Source organism: Sceloporus occidentalis, unplaced genomic scaffold, assembly GCF_023333645.1.
Source record: "Sceloporus occidentalis isolate IW3139 unplaced genomic scaffold, rSceOcc1.0.p SCAF_3, whole genome shotgun sequence".
Taxonomy (NCBI): domain Eukaryota; kingdom Metazoa; phylum Chordata; class Lepidosauria; order Squamata; family Phrynosomatidae; genus Sceloporus; species Sceloporus occidentalis.
The window spans coordinates 197,374,026-197,393,436 of record NW_028316983.1 but is presented as its reverse complement, the minus strand read 5'-3'; the positions used below and the strand labels follow the sequence as shown (position 1 = coordinate 197,393,436).

General features: G+C 38.5%; 1 protein-coding gene across 4 annotated transcripts in view; it reads right to left on the bottom strand.

The window, feature by feature from the left end:
• SNTG1 (syntrophin gamma 1) overlaps positions 1 to 19,411 on the bottom strand; it is a 339,536-nt gene that overhangs the window by 57,707 nt on the left and 262,418 nt on the right. For all 4 annotated transcript variants that reach the window (XM_089517284.1, XM_089517286.1, XM_089517285.1 and 1 more), the window contains 2 exons: positions 3,585 to 3,701; positions 2,246 to 2,317 (listed from right to left, as the gene is read on the bottom strand). In XM_089517284.1, coding sequence (XP_089373410.1) covers positions 2,246 to 2,317; positions 3,585 to 3,701 — 189 coding nt within the window. The remainder of the gene's footprint in view (positions 1 to 2,245; positions 2,318 to 3,584; positions 3,702 to 19,411) is intronic.

Sequence of the window (19,411 nt, the reverse complement as noted above, 5' to 3'; positions counted from 1 at the left end):
TTGCATACCAATGAGAATAGGGCAGACTGAACAAGGACCACTTAAACATTCATCATCTTGACATAGTAAAACTATCTGAATGCTCATTGATAGTGATTTTTAATTTTTTTTATCAACCATGTTTCTCTTCCCTTCAGTGTTGTTCAATACATGCTTCAGAAGAGAATTCCCATTGCTTCATATTCTGTTTCCCCTCCACCAATCAGTGTGAAATTTGCCTTTACAGAAGTGTCATTATTGTGTTCAGTTAAGCAAAGAGGTATTGGCATTAGTAATTGTTGATTGTTGCTTAAATGACTATTGCCAAGGGGAACCATTGGGGATGGATGGATGGAGGAAGGGATGAAAATGAAAATGAAAAGGAGTAACTTGGGAGCATATTTCAACAGAGAAAGAGAATACTAGAGGCAGAAACTAGGGAGCACATTTAGGATAAAAGGATGCCTATGCCTTCTACAATAAATGGACATGATGCAGGGAGACTGGCTTGGCACTAATCATTGCCTTGAGTCCAACTATTTGTGTGATAAGAATTACTTACGCACACAGCACACCAAAGCTCAGGGCCTTATCATGCCTAAATGACACTGACTGGATGTTGTTAAAACACTGAATCCTTAGAAGCAATATTAAATTAGGATAGAAAATGCTATGATCCTCAAAAATTGCTTCAAAGCTTAATGATAAATGACCATTTTCAAATTTAGTATAACTGGAAAAGATTTCAACACTACTGTTGAAATCAGTAGTGTTCATTTATCGCCAAGATGTGATAAATCTGAATTTATTTTCCTATCATCATATAACACAGTGTAGTAATGTTAGGCAAATGATGACTTTTAATTCAGCTCTTGATAGAAGTGTTAGCCAAATAGTTTTTTCTGCATATGTAATCCCAGAAATAACCCATTGCAAAATACTGTTGCTTGCATGCATGTACAGTTACTCCCCCCCCCCCACACACACACACACAACAGACATTGGCAAGTTTGAGATCTGCTGATTTGATTATTTGTGGATTTGCCACTGTGCTTCGGAGGCCTCTGCTCACCCCTCTGAAGCCCGAGACCTCCACATGCACATTCAAACAACAGCCTCTCCCTCCCTTCTAGCAGCTCTGGCTCAATGGAAAACCGATGAGAACAAAATGGATAGCTCTAAAAGAAAAGTTCCTAAGTTCCTAGAACTGTCCTCTGTTGAGTTCTCTTTGGTGGGTCTCTCTAATATCCATGGCCCTGGATGGATTACTAATTAGAGTGGCACACTAAAGAATTATCATTTATAGTCCTTTTCCTGAGCACACTGGAGAGGTAAAAGTTTTGTTTGAGACTAAAATGATAATTCTTACAAGGTCTCAGACTGATTTTATATTTGGGTTGCTTAAGTCTGAAGAAATCTAAACAGTGGATTCCAGATATGGTGTGGCTTAAGTACTAAAAAGGAAGAGCCTAAGGCAGCCTTGACAGTTCCTGAGATGTGACAGTAGTTGTCAGATGCTAAATCTAACCTGGAGAAGAACTGTAGTCCAAACCTGCTTAGAAATTAATCCCTTTAAAATAAATAATTTTAAAACCCTTCCCCTCTTACATCATCTGAACAGGGACTGTATAGAGCTAACTCCAATTGTTAGTCCCATTTTGAATCAGTTCATTGAATCAATATGAAATTAGGTAAGTGAACACTTACTGTATGTAGGTTGTATTGATTCAGAAGATCTACCCTAGTTGGGACTAACAACAGATTTAGGTCATTGATTAAGACTGCCTAGTGATAAACAAAACAAAACAAAACAAAAATACAGGTGATGCAAGCTGTAAGGTAGGGGAGTGAAATCTGTGGCTGCCCAGATGTTTTGAATTATGATTCTCTCCGTTCCTTTTTACTGACCATGCTGGTTGGGGCTGGTAGGAACTACAGACTATAACATTATGAGGGCCAATATTTCCCAACTCAGTGTTCTCATCATTGATTTATAGGATTCATTCTCACACTGAAGATAAAGCGCCATGACCACATTCTGGCCCACAATCAATTCTTTCACCACATCAGAACATTCTTTTTGAACTGTCAAGCCACACCACTAACCTGCACTAGCTGAATTTCAGTGGGTTGTAGGTTTGTTTGTTTGTTTTTAGCTAATAGTAGCAAGGATGGCATTCTGCTCTGTGAATACACCCATGTTATCAACTTATGACAACCCTCCTTAGCATTTTCTAAACTGAAGTCATGCTTTTATTCTTCATACCTTGAGTATCTTGTACATGATCTCATACACAGAAAATGTTCTTTCAGCTCGTGTCCAGTCCCATGTGGTAACCTTGGGTGAAAATACACAAAATATAACTGCACCCAATTACTTTGGGGAAATAATTAGATTTTTGATACATGATCTATGCTTTTATTCTGTAGTTCTCATGTTTGACAGATCAGTTCTGTCCTCCTGATAGTAACATAAGGAAAATATACAGGTCAACAATCTGTAACATCTAAATTTTCGATAGAAGGTACCCAATCCATCTTGCAGGTTCTAGCAATCAAAACATGAAACTGAACACAATTTTGGCTATCTACAGTGGCTGGTTGTTATAAGAATAATGGTTCACTCATGAAAAGCACATCCACTGGATATGCATTAACCCCTCCCACCCTCTCAGCATCCCTCTGCCATATACTACAGCCCCTCTCACTCAGGAGTAACTTCTCATTCTCAGAAAATGGAATAAAAAAGTCACCTTAAATCCTCATCCCTCCATTTATCTGCCTAGGTTCAGGTCTATCTGTCTGAACTAAGAAAGTGACTCAGGACAGCTGCCTTCATTCCATTTCTTTGAGGATGAAGCAACAACAAAATTGTTCACCAGATGGAAATTCAATCACTAATGCTTTTTAACTGAACACTACTTGTCTCTTATATTTATTGCTTTCCCCTATGAATTGCCCCCAGATAGATTTGCTAGCATCCCTTATATTGCAAGATTATGTTCCTGCAGTGATCAGGAAGTAGAATCGATGAAGCATATTCTTTTGTCTTGAGGTTTCTATAAGCAGGGTCAACAACAAATGATGAACCCATTAATGGTAATTCTATGAGAAAAATCAGCCCGATTTTATGTCAAATTCTTATTAGAAAATCAGATTCCCAGTGGGAACTTAGTAGTTGCCAAGTTTTTGTTTAAGGCAGTCAGGATCAGAGAACAGCTAACTTTTGTTCTAGAGAAAAATACAGTGCACCTGTGTCATACATGGTCACCCTATATACGACTTTCAGCTTACGCTGAAAGCCATGCAACAAGGAGCAAATGGTGCATGTGATGCCGCATCGCACCACCTCAGCCCCATTAGTTTCAATGGGACTCAAGCATATACGGAATTTGTCTTATGTGGGGGGGAGGTCTGGAACGGATCCCTCATGTAAGACAAGGGCACACTGTATCTGAAATAAGTTCTGTCTGTACGAATTGACTAATTGTTCCTTGTGCTTTTAATTTATTTTATATGTTGTGAATTTCATTTTGCTGGGTCTATGCACTCTAATAAAGAATTGATTGACATTGACTGGAATAATATATGTGAATGATACTTACTGGAGGTGCTATAAATTTATAAAGTGAAGAACCTCTCAGTGCTAGGAACTTTGGTGTATACATTCGGTCCTGAAGAGAATCTTGTTCCCGTTCTTCTGTCCAGCCCATGTAGACTATCTAGCAGAAAAACCAACAGTTTTAACAAATTCTACACATATATTACTTCAATAACAAACATGCTGGGAATCAAACATAACACCAAATAGTCTATTCTGTCAGCTGAACATTCATGGAGCCATCGGAATCTGTGCATATGTGACACAAGATTCAGGAGCATACAAACCCATGCTTCAGTATATATGTCACCTATGGTTTCTCCCAGACAGAATTTCCAGCCTGCAACTGGCCCAACAACATTTTGATAACTAATTTTTCATACTCTTACTTTGTAACTATATGAAATAAATGCTATGTTAGCCTAGAAATCTTTTTTCCCCTCTTGCCTTCACCAAAGGAAAAGAAGTTCACATTTGTTTTGAATAATTCAGTGAAAATGGTGACACAACAGTTAAGCTTATCATGGATTCAGCCACATGTTGCTCATGTGATCACTGCAACCTTTTTGCCACTGTGGTTACCAGTTTTCCAAATGACATTGATAAAGATGCCAAATCATAATGCACCTGGGAGAATGGCCATTTGCTAGTGAGTCATGAACCTGAGTCATAGGACTAAGCAAGATGTTTTGTCTGCCTTTGAGTTGTTTTGGAAATGAAAACATGACTCAAGAAATTTCTGCTACATCTGTAAATTACATTCACTGTGAAAGCGAATCCCTTGGCAACAGAATTGGAGAATGCAGGATGTTTCTTATTTATGGTACCCATGATTAAGATCTTTACTGAAACCAATTAAAAATAAGTAATTATATTTTTGTGCACTTAGAGGGGGGTTTTGTCCTCTTTTTCCTACTTAGTTCACCACCAGCATATAGAATGAAGCAGACAGTGAGTTTTTTTGATCAATAAGAAGACTGTTTCCTTTACCAGTTTTCTTGTATGAACTTTACTTTTATGTTTATCAGGATCAGACTGGATGTCTGTTTTACTAGATTGCTCTATACTGTAGAACACTGACCCTTTGGCCTGAAGTGGCAGAAGTTTGATTTGGTGGTAAAATCCCTCAGAACCTTCACAAAATGTACCAAGGAAACATTCCTTGAGGAGGCAAATGAGAACAGCTGCTGAGAGACTGTATATCTATATTTGTTGTTAATTGCCTTCGAGTTGATCTGAACTCATGGCAACCCTATGCATGAGACATCTCCAAGATCCTCTGTCCTCCACTGCTCCGCTTAATTCCTGCAACCCCATACCAGTCCATCCATCTAGCATGTGGCTTTCCTCTCTTCCTGTTTTCCCCACCTTTCCCAGCATTGTTGTCTTTTTCAATGAGTCCTTCCTTCTCATGATGAGTCTGAAGTACAACAGCTTCAGTTTGGTCATACTGGCTTCCAGTGAGGTTTCTGGCTTGATCTGTTCTAGGACCCATTCATTTGTACTTTTGACTGCCCATGGGATCCTCAGCACTCTTCTCCAGCACCACATCTCAAATGAATTGATTTTCTTCCTGTCATCTTTCTTAACTCTCCAGCTCTCACATCCATACATGGTTATAGGGAATACGATGGCTTTTATGATTCTAATCTTTTTGCTCAGTTATATATCTTTGCATTTTAGAATCTTTTCTAGTTCTTTCATAGCCACCCTCCCCATTCTTAATCTTCTTCTAATTTCCTGACTGCAGTCCCCATTTCTATAAATGTTTGATCCCTAGTATATATCTATATAGCTCATGCAAAAGCATATTTAATTATCTCGACTGGCTTTGTGGCAGAAGACCGTGTCTGGTGGATATTGTTCTACTTACAGTATATTTATTAATTAAAATGTTCATATTCCACCCTATATCCAAGAACCTCAGGGTGGCATGCAATAATCTAATTTAAGCCATTTTGAATGTTTTTTTAAAAAAATAATTTACACTAAATGTGATTTTTAAAATGATTTAAAACCATTTAAAACAGTTTAAGACAATTTAAAAGACAGACATATGCAGACTTGGATAAAATCAGGGCCAACAAGCTTTAGGGAAAAACTATTTTTACTTGGCCCTTGAACGACACTAGTGTTGCTACCAGTCATGCTTCTAAAAAAATGGTATTCCAAAAACTGGGGTGCCACAATATGGTAGCGTCTCCTCCAAATCCTCCCACAGAGCATTGCTCCTACTGGCAGGACTTATTAACAGGTAAAGTAAAAGTCTTAAGGAATCTAAGGCTATGTCTGTACTGCACAAATAATGCACTTTGACACCATTTGGTGTCATGGAATCCTGGGAAATGTAGTTTGTTGTAGCACCAGAGCTCTCTGACAGAGAAAGCTAAATATCTCACAAAATTATAAATCCCAGAATTCCACAGCATTGAGCCATGGCAGTTAAAACAATGTCAAACTGCATTATTTCTGCAGTGAAGATGTAGCCTAAGTATTACCATACTGAGTTCCCTAATTTCCTGCCTAGGACATCCCGATAGTGGTGGGAATCATGCATTTCTCTAGATATTAAGATTCAACAGCCTTGTAGACTATTTGAGGACAACATTCTATTGACAAGGCTAGCTATTAAGTTGTAAGCAATAATCATTTTCTATAATGGGAAGATAGCATAGTTTATTTACATAATGTCTCTCACACAGCTTTTTCTAAGGACATGAGGTTATGAGAGTCTGATCTACTCATCCAGACAAACAAAGCCAGCCAAGCATGAGAGAGGACCAGAGAGATTTCATTTGTTAGCAAGAATGAATGTGGCTCATTCAACATATTCTTCCCCAAAGACTTGATAATATTTCATAAAGTTTCTATCACTGTTATTCATCAAACAGCATAAAGCAATTTTTGTATGTGTTGATGTATTGATATTTCACACTGGACTTTGTATTTTCAGTACAAAAGCAATCCTGAAATTTAAAAGCAATTGCTACTTTCCCCTTGCTCCTCTACATCATGAGAAAGGATTAGATTGATTTTCAGACACTTGTTTATTATATTAAAGATTTATTAACATATCATTTCTGATCCAGACTGCAGAACAGCTGTTAACTTTTAAACACACACAAAAAAGCAAGATATCAGAAGCTATACTCAAGGCAGTGTCTTACTGCACTGCAAGACGTAAATTGGGGTGAAAGTGGTCCTATAAATTTGCTTAATCTGCTGAAGAATGGGTTTTATTCTATGAAAGCTTAAACAGAATCCCAGACTTAAAGATCTGTCCATGTACTTACACCTGACTTTACTACAATGTAAAAATTGAGCCGGGATAGAGTAGTGGTTTGAGTGTTGGACTAAGACTATGACCAGTGTTCAAATCCCTGATTAGCTATAGAAACACATCGGGCGCCCTTGGGAAACTCACACTCTCTTTTCCCCAAAGAAAGGTAATTGTAAATCATCTCTGAACAAATCTTGCCAAGTAAACACCATTATAGGGTTGTCCTAGGGTCGCCATAAATTGGAAATGACTTGAAGGCACACAACAACAATGGTATGATAAATAGTTCATAAAGTGCCACATGTGGGGTAATCTCTGTTGTTGTTTTTTATAATGTACAGTGAAGAGGGTTGCTGTAGAGAAACTTCTGTGATCTTTTCACAAAATATATTTCCTTGTGATTTTGGTTCCTTCACTGTACCGATCTGAGCCACCTGACGGTATTCTTCCCTTAAGGCTCCACTCATTCTCCCTGTTTCCTGTTAGTTATATTGGTAACTTTTTCCACACAACCATAATTTCATTTGCATTTCTCTTCAGTTAGCTTAACTCCTTAGGCCTTGTCCTAAATGTTACCTCAGTTGCTATTAGCATATACTTCTGATTCACTGTACTGTGATTTATTTTATACTGAGAAGAAAATATGCTCCTGAAGAGAAGCTGACATTGAGGAATAGTTTAAATTCAATTCCAGGAAATAGCTTCATTGTTCTCTCTACTTTAATCTTTACTCCCTTTCTACATTTCCAAGGTGACACGTCTTCCTAGCAATTCAGAAAGTTTTATTGTTTGAAATCCTGTATTCTCATTTTTTTCACCTCTTTGACTGTGCTTTCCCTCCTCCTCATTTTTTTTTTTTTGAATTCTTGCCATTGTTTTTTTTAAGCTAACAACCCTTTTAGACCAGTGAGAGAGGGCTCTGATGTGATTTACATGACTAAACATCCTACGTCCCATCAGATTTTTTTTCTATTCAACTTGAATGTATTGTATACACTCGTCTATCAGTTGAAAAATGTATGTCAAAAAATGGTCCAAAAATCCTGGATTGACTCATATATGGGTCAATATGGTATAGTTGCTGAGAAAATGGTGGTGGCAGCTCTTTCAGATTCCTTTCCCACAGTGTGGAGAGCAGAGAGTGTCCTAAAAGAAGTGCCAACCACTTCCCTGCTGTGGAAGGGAAATTTATTTTATTGTATACTCTCTATCTATCTATCTATCTATCTATCTATCTATCTATCTATCTATCTATCTATCATCTATCTAGTATACAATAAAATAAATTTCCCTTCCACAGCAGGGAAGTGGTTGACACTTCTTTTAGGACACTCTCTGCTCTCCACATATATAAAAAAAATGTCATGGATTGGTTTGGACTCAGTATTCCTGAAACATTGAAGACATTTATCACAGTGGATGCAAAATCAGAATAGGTGTTCTGGCCGTTGACAGGTAAGAAGGCTCATTTATTTTTTCCTTGGGTCTGTGTATATTTCATAATATATTTCTTAAGATCTGTACTTTCTTGAACTTTAATATGGTAATAATGTTCTCATTCCACCTCTTGTTTTGTGAAATAAATTCAACATACAAAATTTCAATACATGAAAGCAACGGTCTATATTATAATATTTATGATAGGCTGCAAACCTATCTTTTGACTAGAAGAAGGATTGATTGAACTCAGTGGAACTTATTTCTAAAAAGATACAAATAGGACTGCACTCATTTCTTTCAATGGAACTTGGTTACAGTACTTTGTTTTCTTTTCAATGGGACTTTACTTTGAGCTAGATTTCATTCCTAATAATGAAAAACTGGGATCATTATTGCCATCTTGCATACAATATTCCTTACAGAACATACCCCTTTTTTATGGCAAACTACCTATAAAATACTATTTTACTACCTTGCTGGGTTTAAATTTATTTCCAGTTCCCTGGGATATAACAGACTATGCACTTTAATTAATCTTTCTGCTAATAACTAATTCATTTTAAAAATTCATGCTGCTCACAAGGTTTTGACAGACATTCCCAGAGAAGACAATTTGTTAAACAGTTTGAAAGTGAAGTAAATTAGTTTTTAAAAATATAAAATAATTTCTACCTTCAGCAGCATAATTAAAAAATCATTCTGTATTGCATGGATTGTCAGATTCCAGGATTATGGAATCTGTTGTTTGTTTCTTTTTCCTAGAACCCAGAGAAGTGTAAGAATGTTTGGTGCACAAGAATTTTGAGAAAAGGACTTTGGTTGGAGTACTAAAATTAAATACAACTCACACTCTTTTCACACAAAAATCTCCACTGTTTACTTCCAGTTTTATTTATTTCACCTTATAATGGATCACTAGGTGTGCCATTTTGATGTTAGAATCATAGAATCATAGAGTTGGAAGAGACCACAAGGGCCATCCAGTCCAACCCCCTGCCATGCAGGAAATCTCAATCAAAGCATCCCCGACAGATGGCTATCCAGCCTCTATTTAAAGACTTCCAGGGAAGGAGACTCCACCACACTCCAAGGGAGTGTGTTCCACTGTCAAACATCCCTTACTGTCAGCAAGTTCCTCCTAATGATGAGGTGGAATCTCTTTTCCTGTAGCTTGCTTGCATCCATTGTTCCAGGTCCTGTTCTCTGGAGCAGCAGAAAACAAGCCTGCTCCCTCCTCAATATGACATCCCTTCAAATATTTAAACAGGGCTATCCTATCACCGCTTAACCTTCTTTTCTCCAGGTTAAACATCCCCAGCTCCCTAAGTTGTTCCTCATAGGACATGGTTTCCAGACCCTTCACCATTTTAGTCGCCCTCCTTTGGACACGCTCCAGTTTCTCAATGTCCTTTTTGAATTATGGTGCCCAGAACTGGACACAATATTCCAGGTGGGGCCTGACCAAAGCAGAATAGAGTGGTACTATTACTTCCCTTGATCTAGACTATATTTCTATTGATGCAGCCTAAAATTGCATTGGCCTTTTTAGCTGCCACATCACACTGTTGACTCATGTTCAACTTGTGGTCTACGTGGACTCCCAGATCCCTTTCATATGTAGTCACGTTCAGCCAGGTGTCCCCCATCCTATATCTGTGCATTTTATTTTTCTGCCCTAAATAATAATAATAATAATAGTAGTAGTAGTAGTAGTATTTATTTGTATCCCGCCTCTCCCTGTATTGGATCCAGGCGGGTAACAACAAACAAAAGAACAATAAAAATGCTACACAACAACCCTCAAGTAAAATCATAGCAAAACATCCTAAAACTCCCTCCCACCCTAAAATAGAGTTAAAACAGCAATTCCCAATAAAATTCTCCCAACAAAATCAATAAAATCAATTGCGATCACCGTCCGGTGGGAACAGCTATGCCATTGGAGAGTGAAAATTCCAAGGAGGTCAGTTTGGGAAGGCCTGCCGGAAGAGCTATGATTTTATTGCCTTCTTAAAGGCCTCCAAAGATGTTATATGGCGGATCTCCTCTGGCTGGTCATTCCAGATTTTTGGAGTGGCAACAGAAAACGTCCTCTGGGAAGTCGTTACCAGGAAGGTTTTCTTAGACTGCAAGAGATTATTTCCAGAGGACCTGAGCGTTCAGGAAGGATTGTATGGGAGGAAGCGTTCTCTCAGTACATTACATTTTTCTGTGTTGAATTTCATTTTGTTAGCTTTGGCCAAGCTTTCTAATCCATTCAGGTCATTTTGAATTTTTATCCTGTCCTCTGGAGTATTAGCTATTCCTCCATATTTGGTGTCATCCACAAATTTGATGAGTATGTCCCCAATTCTGTCATCCAAGTCATTGATAAAGATGTTGAATAACACTGGGCCCAGGACAGAGCCCTGTGGGACCCCACTGGTCACTTCTCTCCAGGATGAAAAGTAGCCATTGTTGAGCACCCTTTGGGTTCAGCCGGTCAACCAGTTACAAATCCATGTAACAGTTACCTTCTCTAGCCCACATTCTACAAGATTGTTTGCAAGAATTTCATGGGGAATCTTGTCAAAGGCCTTACTGAAATAAAGATATACTACATCCACAGCATTCCCTTCATCTACCAAAATGGTCATTTTATCAAAAAAAGAGATCAGATTTTTCTGGCATGACTTGATTCTCTGAAACTCATGTTGACTTTTTGTGATTATGGAATTGCCATCTAGTTGTTCACAGACTCTCTGTTTGATCTGCTCTAGAATCTTTCCTGGTACTGATGCCAGACTAACTGGACTATAATTGTTGGGATCCTCTTTTTTTCCCTTTTTGAAGATGGGACAACTTTTGCCCTCCTCCAGTCTGCTGGGACTTCTCCTGTTCACCAGGAGTTTTCAAAGATTATTGCCAATTGCTCCAATACTACATTTTCCAGTTCTTTTAATACCCTTGGATATAGTTCATCTGGTCCTGGAGATTTATATTCATTTAGATTAACAAGGTATTCCTGTACTATATCATTACTTATTTTGTGCTGAAATTCCCCTATTCTGTCATCTGCTCCTTTATTCTCAGGTTAAGCACCCTTTTCCTTTTCTGAGAACACTGAAGCAAAGAAGGTGTTGAGTAATTCTGCCTTTTCTGTTTTCTGTTAGCATTTTGCCATCTTCTCCATGTAGTGGCTCTACCATTTCCTTCTTCTTCCTTTTGCTTTGGACATATCTAAAAAGCCCTTTTTATTGTTTTTAACCTCTCTAGCATTCTATGCTTTAGCTTTTCTGCCTTTACCCCTACACATGCCTGTTATTTCTTTGAATTCCTTTTTTGTGATTTCCCCCTTTTTCCATTTCTTACACTGTACATGTTCCATTTCAAGGTTAGCTCAGTTGAAAGTTCCTTAGACATCCATCCTGTGTATAATTACAGCGCTTTAGAAATAAAGTTTAATAATAATAATTTTAATAATAATTCTTGAGACACTTCCCATTTTTCTTTCTCGCCAGAACTCTTTGAAATGGTGTCTTCAGTATCTCCCTTTTGAGAAACTCCCATCCGTCTTGAACTCCCTTCTCTTTTAATATTTCTGATCATGGGATCACCCTCAATACTTCTCTAAGTTTACTGAAATCTGCTCTCCTAAAGTCTAAAATGTGTGTCTGACTATGCCTGGCTTCTTCTTTCCACTGTATAACAAGCTCCAGGTCACTTCCACCTAATGATCACACCACTTGATCAGATCTAAAATAGCTGACCCCCTTGTTACCTCTTCCACCTTTTGGACCATGAAATTGTCTTCCAGGCAAATGAGGAATCTGCTAGACCTTGTGGATTTGACTGAGTTTGAATTCCATCAAATATCAGAATAGTTGAAGTCACCCATCACTACTACATCACTCCTTTCTGAGTGTGTGGTCATCTGTTCTAGAAAGGCATCATCCAATTCCTCCATCTGACTGGGGGGGGGGGGTCTGTAGTAGACTCCCACCATAACATCCTTGTTGTTTCCCTCCCCTTTAATTTTTATCCAGATGTTCTCCACCTGGCTGCCAGTACTGATGTCCTGGATCTGTTCACTGGTGTAAATATCTCTGACATATAGTGCTATTCCTTCTCCTTTCCTGTTTGGCCTATTTCTCTTAAAAAGGTTATATCTCTCTATTTCTACATTCCATTTATGAGACTCATCCCACCAGGTTTCTGTGATGTCTATTATATCAGAAGGCAGTTGTCCCAGAATATAAGGACCCTTTTATTGACAAGACTGTGAAATTTTCAACAGTTTGTCATGGGTGCTGAAACCAGAACACAGCCAATACATTCTTAAGTACAGGTACTGTATATATATGGGCTGGGCTGTTTGTGCAGCAGCTAGGTTTTGAGGTTTTATACCTTAAATGTAGTCCATGGCAATGGAATATGTAGCTGGATAACAAAGGCTGAATGGCTTTTCCCAGGAATCTACAACGGGATTCTGAACTGGTTTACAGTTTTAACAACAACAACAACAACAAAACCACAATAATATAATAATAATAATAATAATAATAATAATAAAAGTTTATTTATATCCCGCCCCTTGAGGTCAATCGGGGCGGCTAACAACGATAAAATACAGTACATAGTAGATCAAAATTCCCTCCCCCCCCCTTAAAAAATTATTAAATCAATTATAATTAAAACCAACTAATTAAACAACATTAACACATACACAGTACAAAAACAAAACAGAACAAAACAAATAAAACAGAAAACTACGGTAGCATTTCCAAGGAGGACCTTGGGGACTCTCATAAGAACAGGGTTCCTGAGGCCAGGGTTATCTATTCCGGAAAGGCCTGCCGGAAGAGATCCGTCTTGACAGCCTTTTTAAAGCTGTCTAAAGATGTCAATTGACAGATCTCATCCGGCAGGTCGTTCCACAATCTGGGGGTGACAACAAAAAAAGCCCTCAGGGAGGTAGCCGAAAGCCTAGCTCTTTGAGGCTGCAGCAAATTCCTCCCAGAGGACCGGAGTGTGTGGGGAGGATTATATGGGAGGAGGCGGTCCCTGAGATAGTTTGGACCCAAGCCATTTAGGGCTTTAAAGGTGATAACCAACACCTTGTACTGGGCCCGGAAGCTAATAGGCAGCCAGTGGAGGGACTTCAGTACCGGAGTAATATGGTCCCTCCTTGATGTTCCTGACACTACTCTGGCCGCCATGTTTTGCAGTTTCCGAATCAAGTACAAGGGTAGCCCCATGTAGAGCGCATTACAGAAATCTAGACGTGAGGTTACCAGCGCGTGTACAACTGTCTCGAGATCCCTTACTTCCAGAAAAGGGTGCAGTTGGCGTATCATCCGAAGCTGATAACAGGCACTCTTGACTGTCGCATTTACCTGATTTATTATCAGGAGCGATGAGTCAAGGAGCACCCCCAGACTGCGAACACAGTCACTAGAGGAGAGTGTGACCCCGTCCAGGACTGGAGGTTGCAACCCAATTCTTGGTTTTGGGGCCGCTACTGTGAGCACCTCTGTCTTGTCCAGATTCAGTTTCAATCTGTTTTTCCTCATCCAGACCATTACTGCTTGGAGACATTCATTGAAAGAGGAGATGCCATTAGAATTCGAGGCCGACGAGCGAGACACGGAGAAATAGATCTGGGTGTCATCAGCGTACTGATAACACCCAGCTCCGAATAATCTCACCCAGCGGCTTCATATAGATGTTAAATAACATCGGGGACAGTATAGCACCCTGTGGAAGCTTACAGGTGAGCTCCCTTTTACTGGAGCAGCTGTCCCCGAGCAGCACCCTCTGGGATCTGCCCAAGAGGAAGGACCGGAACCACTGCAGTGCAGTGCCTCCGATACCTAACCCCCTCAGGCGGTCCAAGAGGATGCTGTGATCTATCGTGTCGAAAGCCACTGAGAGGTCTACGAGCACCAACAGGGTCACACTACCCCTGTCAATGCTCAGGGATCAGGATGGCCCTGAGAAGGGTAGATGTAGGGGTTGAAATGGGATCACAACAGGAGGTAGGCAGAGAGATTGGCTTACTGCTTTAGGTGTGAAAAGCATCCTTTTCTCAAGTTTTGAGAGTTTTGAGAGGAGATGCACTTAGATTTGATATTTTTGTTTACTTGGATGTCAACATGCCTAGGGAAATTATTTTTTTCCCCCTGGGTACCTGACCTTTTAATTTTCCTGAAAGGTCACTGATCTCTCAAAAACATGCTATCTCCAAATATGAGATATCAAAAAATGAGGACCCCAAAATGCAGTGCAGAGTATGCAGGGGTACATAACACTTTCAGTCAAAGTAAACTTTTCATGAGCTTTTCCCCAAATATTTTATTGATTCTCCATCTAGAATTGCAATATTCCACACATTTATCTTACATCAATATTCCATCAATATTATTCATTTCCATCAATATTCTAGCTGTAAAATATCTTATAGTTGTTAATTCTCCTACACTATTGTTCATTATTCCCTTTATCCATTTCTTCATTTCTTCGATATTACAGTTTCACATTCTCTATTTCTATTTGTTACATCACAATCCCTTCTAATTTTTCTATGTATCTTTATAGTGTATATTATCTTATTGTTAGTTAAGATATGAGTTGTGATCCTTTATTAAAGTATGAATTCTCTTTATCCCCTCCTTCCTCTTCTTTCCTTTTTTCTCCCTTCCCCCCTTTCCTTTCTTCCCTTAACCTTCTCTTCTCCCTCCACTCTCCATCTTACCTCTCTACCCTTTACTTTCTATATCACCTCATCCCTCTTTCTTTCTTTTTTAGTTGCATCTCTCTTTTCTGTTTTTTCTTATTTTTTATCTACACTTACTTGTCTGTTTCTTACATTTTCTTACCTTCATTCACTTTCATAAACCCTCTTTGCTTTCTCAGTTCTTTTTACACTTTCTCAGTCTCTCTTACCTTTCCTTTTTCATTATCTTGGTTTCTACCTCCTTTTCTATCCTTTCTCCTTCTTTCCTCATACCTTCTCTCTTTTCTTTATATATTCCCCCATTTTCATCCATTTTAATACCTGTAATCACGTACTGGCCATCATAGTCTGTGGTTCAAGTATTGGTGATTGTATTTTTTGATTATTTTATTCTCATTGACAAGTTAGTGTCTATATGAGTTGATACACTTGTAGGTCTGTACAGTCAAATATTTTTCACTGCTTTTTGACTGGTGTGTATTTATGAACCAAAATTTCACACCCGTCACATAAATCATCTGCACAGCAGTTTACGAATGTCCCTCAAAATACAGGTTCAGTCTCCTATATCTGAAATACTTGAGATCAGAAGTGTTTTAGATTTAAGATTTTTTTAAAAAAAATTGGAATATTTGCAAATGCATAATATCTTGGAGATGGGACCCAAATCTAAACATGAAATTTATTTATGTTTTCTATATACCTTATAAATATACCCTGCAGGTAATTTTATGCATGGTATTTTAAATAATTTTGTGCATGAAACAACATTTGTGCATACTGAACCATCAGAAAACAAAGGTATCATTATTACAGTTACATACGTAAACACTTTTCAATTTGGGAATTCTGGATAAGGGAGAATCTACCTGTATTCTACTTGGCAGTTAGATTTACCACCACAGTTATCCTAACATGTTATTTTTTACTATTTTCTACCTGACATGATGCTGACACACTTGTGCTCAGCAGTGCTGCTTCCTGGCAGATGGGGGCATGCACCATCTGAATGCCATGATCCCATGCCATCATGAAGCTGGTGCCTACTGCTTGACTATTTCAGCCCATAGTGGGAATGGGTTAACATATTGTTTGGGCATTGGGGATAAAGCAGGCTTTTGATAAGGTTTCTGGATATTGAATTTCCTTTGGCTACTATCTTAAATTCATAACTAATGGTTGGGTAGCTAAAAGAAAACCTCCAAGACCTTGCTACTCATTTATACTCAGGTCCTGGAGAATGACTGAAGATGTAGAAAGAATTATTTGTTTCTATTTAATGTCCCCAATTGTCTTGTCATTTTGCTGCTATTTAATTTCTTGGTCAGAGAGTTCCTGCTCTGTTCTAGACATTTTGGCTTCTAAAGCTAGTCCACTGTGGCATGTCATCATTTATGGCTCAAAAAACCAATCTGTAATTCTGTTTTCAACAGAGGCTACAAAACTACTTTTATATTCACTTTCAACTCAAATCACTGTGCTTATCCTTCTCCTCAGAATTTCAAGACAATCTATCCTATTCTAACCTACCCACATCCCCACTAATTCATGTGCCCCATCCTATATCTATGCATTTCCTTTTTTTGCCCTAAGTACCTTACCTTTTTCTGCATTGAAATTCATTTTTTTAGCTTTGGCCCAGCTTTCTAATCTATTAAAGTCATTTTGAATTTTCATCCTGTCCTCTGGGGTATTAGCTGTTCCTCCTAATTTGGTGTCATCTGCAAAATTGATAAGCATGCCCTCTATTTTTTCATCTGAGTCACTGATAATGATGTTGAATTGCACTGGGCCTAGGACAGAACCCTGTGGCACCCCACTGGTCACTTCTCTCCAGGATGAAGAGGAACCATTGGTGAGCACCCTTTGGGTTCGGCCCATCTAACCCACCTTGTCTAACCCACATTTCACTAGCTTGTTTGCAAGAATGTCACGGGGGTCTTGTCAAAGGCCTTACTGAAATCATGATATACAATATCCACTGCATTCCCTTCATCAACCAAGCTGGTAATTTTATCAGAGAGAGAGAGAGAGAGAGAGAGAGAGATCAGATTAGTCTGGACTGACTTTTTTCTCAGAAACCCATATTGACTTTTTGTTATTATGGAATTGCCATCTAGTTGTTCACAGACTCTCTGTTTAATGATCTAGAATCTTTCCTGGTATTGATGTCAGACTAAAGGGATGATAATTGTTGGGATCCTCTCCCCCACCCTTTTTTTTTTTTTTTAAGATGGGGACAACATTTGCCTTCCTCCAGTCAGCTGGGACTTCTCCTGTTCTCCAGGAGTTTTCAAAGATTATTGCCAATGGCTCTGATATTACATTTGTCAGTTATTTTAATACCATTGGATATAGTTCATCTGGTCCTGGAGACTTATATTCATTTACATTAACAAGGTATTCCTGTACTATATCTTTACTTATTCTGTGCTGAGTTTCCCCTATTTTGTCATATGCTCCTTAATCCTCAGGTTGAGCACCCTTTTCCTTTTCTGAGAACATTGAAGCAAAGAAGGCATTGAGTAATTCTGTCTTTTCTCTGTCTTCTGTTAGCATTTTGCCATCTTCTCCACATAGTGGCCCTAACATTTCCTTCTTCTTCCTTTTGCTTCAGATAGAATACAAAAAAAGCCCTTTTTATTCTTTTTAACCTCTCTAGGGATCCTGAGCTCATTCTGTGCTTTAGCTTTTCTGACTTTACCCCTGCATGGCTCTGTAGTTGTTTGAATTCTTTTTTGGTTATCCCCCCCCCCCCTTTCCATTTATTATATATGCCCCATTTAAAATTTAGCTCCATTGAAAAATCTCTAGACATCCATCTTGGTTTCTTGAGACACCTCCCATTTTTCCTCCTCATTGGAACTGTTTGAAATTGTGTCTTCAGTATCCCCCTGTTGAGAAACTTCCATCCTGAACTACCTTCTGTTTTAGTATTCCTGATCATGGGATCGTCTTTACTGAAAACAGCATTCATAAAGTCTAGAATGTGTGTCTGACTATGCCTGGCTTCTGCTTTCCACTATATAATAAATTCCAGGAGAACATGATCACTACCAACTAAGGATCCCACCACTTGCACCCCATTAAACAGGTCATACCTGTTCATTAAGATCAGATCTAAAATAGTTGATCTTGTTGCCTCTTCCACCTTTTGGACAATGAAACTATCTTCCAGACAAGTAAGGAATTTGCTAGACCTTAAAGTTTTGGCTCAGTTTGACTTTCAGCAAATATCAGGATAGTTGAAGTCACCCATCACTACTACATCTCTCCTTTCTGAGTGTGTGGTCGTCTGTTCTAGAAAGGCATTATCCAGTTCCTTAGTTTGACTTGGGGGTCTGTAGTAGACTCCCACAATAACATTCCTGTTGTTTCCCTCCCCTTTAATTTTTATCCAGATGCTCTCCACCTGGCTTCCATGATTGATGTCCTGGATCTCTTCACTGGTGTAAATATCTCTGACATATAGTGCTATTCCTCCTCCTTTCCTGTTTGGCCTATTTCTCTTAAAAAGGTTATACCCCTCTATTTATACATTCCACTTATGAGACTCATCCCACCAGGTTTCAGTGATGCCTCATATTTGCTTTGTTGTGCTAGGAGTTCAAGTTCATCCTGTTTATTTCTCATGCTCAATGCATTAGTGTAGAGACATCTAAGACCGTGGGCCTTCTCACTTGCTGCCTGTGTAAGGTTTTTGCCTCTCGCTGTTGGGTCCTTGCACTATTTGCCTTGTTACATCTATAACAGATTGACTATTATCTCCAATCTCAGTTTAAAATACTGTAAATGATTATTGGAAGGGAGAAAATCCAGTGATTATGCATCTTTATTGTTCCTCCAATATTTAGTGTTGGAGTCTATGTAAGACAATAGGTCTAGAAATACAAATATCTCACTTAATGAAACCTGAAAATGCATAGGCATAAGACAAAATTGCCCACATTATTATATTGCAGGGGCACAAGTCCTTTATCTTTTCACACAGAAATCAATACCTGTAATTATAAACAAGAAAAAATAATTGAGGAATACAAATCCATTTTCAAGTTTTGAACTAGTAATATCTGTGCTTGGCTTTAGTATATATTGCACTGTCCAAACTATGGCATCCCTTCACATGACCACAGTGGAAGCCTAAGAAAGGATGGACTGCCAAAAGCCATCCTCCTACATCAAAGGCTATTGGAGGTATATGAGCTGCTTCAGTTAAATGATCTTTAGCACTAGCCTAGTCTTACAGCATCTTTCATTATTATTTTAGAAAAAAATATTTTATTCATCCAACTTAAAAAACAATGTATCAAACTTTTGTTTGCTATATAAATTCAAGGTTGGTTTAAAAATAAAAAAAACACAAATATGTAATTAAAAGAGATCAGATGAGTAAAAT